Consider the following 3,402-nt stretch of genomic DNA (forward strand, 5'->3'; position numbering starts at 1 on the left):
AGTCAATAATTTGTTTTAAAGTTGCAAAGAGCAGTGACAGATATTTTCTTCTGTATTGTGACACGCATAAAACATTATCCAAAAAAAAAAAAAAGGCAGGGACATTTATCAGTTATTGGCTGAATAAAGATAGATCTACATGCAAGCTTGCAATTGATTGTAAGAAAGAGGCAGGTTTTAACTGAAACAAAATGGTGGAGAAATCCTTCATCCGTTATCCATTTGTCGTTCACCAGAAGACTGAGTTATGACATTGTGACTAATAAAAATCAAAGGGTCAAAAAAAGCTTTATACAACAAAGCATATCCATGAATAAATAAATGACTACATTTTCAGCAGCTTAAGCTATACTCTGTCACTCTGGATCTTTTTGGATCCTATCAGCTGTTCTCCACACTCTTTTCCAGCGTGTCAGAGCGTGATGGCTGATCTGTGATCAGGTTCAGCGCAGCCGGTGGGAGGCCTGATCTTACATCAGAAGTCCTGCACCAGCGTCCAGCCCAAATCCAATGGCTGCGTTTCTTTCCCAGGCTCCCTCCTGGGTGGTGAGCCCCAGTCTTGATTGAGGGATCAATGGAGGGAGGGGTTGTCTCGGAGGCAGGCCCAGGTAGCTGTCGCTCTGATTGGATATCGACTCGCTCTCAATGGGGCCTGAGTGGAGGAATTATGTTGTCACGGCGACTCTACAATTTGTGACTGCGCTGCGAGACGGAGCCTCTCGCGCCTCTCTCGCTCTCTTTCTGTGTCTGTGACATTGATTCTCATTCATCCTGCAGATGCAGGGCAGTACGAGCACGGGAGGGAGGGACGGCGTGGAAAAAAATGTCTCTATGTGTGTGTGTGTGTGTGTGTGTGTGTGTGTGTGAAGAGGGGGATCCACAGAATGAAAGGGAACTGCCAAAAAGCACACACAAAAGAGTCAGTTCCTCAAATTGAAAAGGGACTAATTTATTTGTTTAGACAAGACTGTGTTGTGTTTTACGGGACGGAGTGTATAAATCAGCAAACTGCTGTGATGTGGCGTTTTAACGATAGTTTATGACCTATATGTGTATTTGTCTATATCAGGGTTGGTTTGCGAGTTAATAAAAAGCTAATAATTAATTATATCTAATGTAAAATTAAAATAGATGATTGAGGGTTCAGGATAATCTTGATAAAGCTTAGTGCGGTTATTGAATCAAAGGCTGTGATTTAATTAAAAAACTAGCCTGATGTACGGCATGTTTCAAAGTGAAGTGAGGGATGCAAGTTTGTGATTTGTTTTTTCCTCATCGGCTCAGAACTTGTCGGTTCACAGAAAAGGCAACAAACTCCAACTCTGCTCGCGCGAAAGCAGCTCCAGACGGATGATGTAGGACGTCAGCTTTGCACATGCGCCGTGCAGAAGTGCCAAACGCAAACGCGCCTTGAAGAAATCAAAACAAAGGTCACAAATTAGAAGTTCAAAACAAGGATTTGTAAAGGAAAATGTCAGAGGATTTTGATATAAACCAAGAGGGGACTGGTTTTCCTTTGGAGGAAACTTTGCTTCCTTTGCTCCTGTAAACAAACGCTGGTTTTCACGCAACTCACTGGCGAATGCGCAATGCTGACATCCGACGTCATCTGCCTGGAGCTGCTTCTGGGTACGACCAGTTGGCGAAAGCTAGATTAAATTGATTCTTATGTTTTAAATATGGATAGTTTTCTTACAAAAACACATCGATTTACTACAGGAGGCCTTTATTCACCCCCTGGAGGCACTTTTATGGATGGATGCACTTTATTGGACTTGTTTCGGACCGATGAAGAGAAACACCCGCGTACTGTATGCCATTGTAAACCTTGGAAGTGCCAGGATAATTTGTAATATAACTCTGATTGCATTTATTTCAAAGAAGGAAGTCATATACACCTGGGATGCCTGAAGGGTGAGTAAATCATGGGCTAATTTTAATTTTTAGGTGAACTAACCTTTTAATATGATTGAAAGGTTTATCACTGTTGACCAATAGGTGGCGCTGTTACCAAACTGATGCGGTGTGGTCAGTGAGTTGACAATGGCACAAATAAAGCTCGGTGTCAGTATGTCAAAGCTTTGCAGAGATACAGCCTCAGAGTCATTTTGGCATTGTACAAATACGGTTTTGACAAGAAATTCGTCAACTTTTTGTCAGTACAGTCTGAAGATGATCTGACTCGATTTTGGTGAAAAGTAGGTTTTCAACATAAATCAAAATGGCAGACAGGAAGTTCAACCGACTATGGCAAAATTTGTATCTATGTTTTCAGCATGACCCAAGGAATATTTTGAAACCAGTTTAGTTATAATAGGCTAATCCAATCAAAAGTTATTAGCATTTTTGGAAATTTTATTACTAATGGTTTCATTACTTTTGACCAATAGATGGCACTGTTAGTTTGAGGTGGCAATGGCACACAGAAAGTTTGGTGTCAATATGTCAAAGCTTTGCAGAGATACAGCTTCAGACGCAGTTTGGTATGATTCCAGCAAATTTGTTGATGTGCTAGATGCTAACTATTTTGTATATCGACACATAATCCATAACTTTTTGCCAGCATGGTCTAAAGATGATTTGAGCTAAATTTGGTGAAAATCGGACCAATGGTCTAGGAGGAGTTTGAAAAAGTAGGTTTCCAAAATAAATCAAAATGGCGGACAGGAAGCTAAGTTGACTATGACAAAATTGGAATCTATGTTCTCGGCATGACCCAAAGAATAGATTAAGGCCAGTTTCATTACAATAGACTTATACATTCAAAAGTTATTAGTATTTTAGAAAATGTCTTTATATCTTTTGACCACAAGGTGGTGCTGCCTCGAAACTTTTTTAGTACCATCAGGGCATGATGCCAAAGACACATAGCAAGTTTTGTAATGATATGGCAATGAGTTCATAAAATATAGCATTTTATGACAAAGATAAAAATGGCTGAGATGGGAAAATTGGGTATAGTTCGACGGCGACATTCTCCTCTGAATCTAAAGATTAATAGCCATTTCATAGCAGTTTTGAGATTAATAGCCATTTTTTATATCTCCTGATCACTAGGTGGTGCAGGTAGCCTCAGGTCATGCTTGTTATAACACACACCAAGTTTAGTCTCAATACGCCAAACCGTTGCGGAGATATAGCCTCACATCCATTTTTGCATGCTCTTCATAGAATTTGTTATTGTGTTATTCGAGAATGGTTTGACTAATCAACTTGAATTCCATAACTTTTTGCCAGCATGGTCTGAAGATGATCTGAGCCAATTTTGGTGAAAATCAGACAACCCGTCTAGGATGAGTTCGTAAAAAAGTAGGTTTTTTGAACTATTAAAAATTGAGAAAAAAATTTCAATTTGATTGGGCTGCTAAAATACCTGTATAAATGTAACATGAACTGAGACCC

General features: G+C 39.8%; 1 protein-coding gene across 1 annotated transcript in view; it reads right to left on the reverse strand.

Annotated features, from left to right (window-relative positions):
- Positions 1–1,609, reverse strand: part of tmem160 (transmembrane protein 160) — a 6,516-nt gene extending 4,907 nt beyond the window's left edge. Inside the window, exons 1-3 of the mRNA XM_073817370.1 lie at positions 1,577–1,609; positions 1,322–1,409; positions 491–652 (exon numbers count right to left, since the gene is read on the reverse strand). Of these exons, the coding sequence (XP_073673471.1) occupies positions 491–652; positions 1,322–1,409; positions 1,577–1,609 (283 nt within the window). The remainder of the gene's footprint in view (positions 1–490; positions 653–1,321; positions 1,410–1,576) is intronic.
- Between the last annotated feature and the right edge of the window lie 1,793 nt (positions 1,610–3,402).

Source organism: Garra rufa, chromosome 14 (genome assembly GCF_049309525.1).
Source record: "Garra rufa chromosome 14, GarRuf1.0, whole genome shotgun sequence".
Lineage (NCBI taxonomy): Eukaryota > Metazoa > Chordata > Actinopteri > Cypriniformes > Cyprinidae > Garra > Garra rufa.